We start from the raw sequence: 754 nt of genomic DNA, 5'->3' as shown, positions 1-754 counted from the left end.
TATCAGGGCCGTTGTCATAGAGAAGAAACCGTTTGGAATCGTCACCTCTTGTTTTAGACCATTCTACATCCATTTCAATTACAAGATCTCTTAGAGTATTAGGCTCGGGTGGATATTCGTGTGACCTCTGGTTGCGGATGGTTCGTTTGCAGGTTGACTCTTTTGGCATATGCATTTTTGTTAACTGGTCTAATTCTTGTATGGACTCAGAAAATATCCTAGCTGGATTGTCATTGGTCTGAACCGCTCTGCCCTTCATCACTGCACGTGCCTTTGCTACATTAAAAGCTATTTGGTCAGGTTGATGATTATGATCTGACGCAATATTTGGTTCTATAACGGCAAGGTCTGTCATCAAACGAGATCTGCAACCGTTCATCCTTTCAACGCACCTCCAGAAGATATGACTTGTAGTTGATTTTTGTACTGTGTACATAAAGCCTTCATGGCAGAGTTTACGTCCACCTTTATTTGACACTATCACTTCCATAGTTGGTCCTGATGTGGTTTGGGATGTATGTAATTTTGGGTGTTCGTAATTTTGTAATCTAATACACTGTGATTGTGTAAGTGACAACTAAGTACAATTCAATTGGTCAATTTTTTTTTAAAAGATTTTTTATTGGTTGAGAATCTATGCTTTAGCCAATAAATAGAAGCCTTTTGTTTTTAAATGCCATATAAACAACAAGTCTAAAAGTTCAGGTGTTATTTATCTCTTGTTTATTTGGGAATAATCAACTATTTTATGGAA

General features: G+C 37.1%; 1 protein-coding gene across 1 annotated transcript; it reads right to left on the bottom strand.

The window, feature by feature from the left end:
- Positions 1 to 45: 45 nt before the first annotated feature.
- Positions 46 to 490, bottom strand: LOC117104375 (FLYWCH-type zinc finger-containing protein 1-like; the record flags this gene model as incomplete). The annotated part of the gene is made up of 1 exon (XM_033245199.1): positions 46 to 490. A coding segment is annotated over exon 1 (445 nt), but the record flags the coding sequence as incomplete, so codon positions are not given.
- Positions 491 to 754: the final 264 nt, after the last annotated feature.

This window comes from Anneissia japonica, unplaced genomic scaffold, assembly GCF_011630105.1.
Source record: "Anneissia japonica isolate Jap-2015-1 unplaced genomic scaffold, ASM1163010v1 scaffold93448_len1023_cov185, whole genome shotgun sequence".
Lineage (NCBI taxonomy): Eukaryota > Metazoa > Echinodermata > Crinoidea > Comatulida > Comatulidae > Anneissia > Anneissia japonica.
Note: the sequence above shows the minus strand (reverse complement) of the source record. Positions and strands in the feature narration are given on the sequence as shown.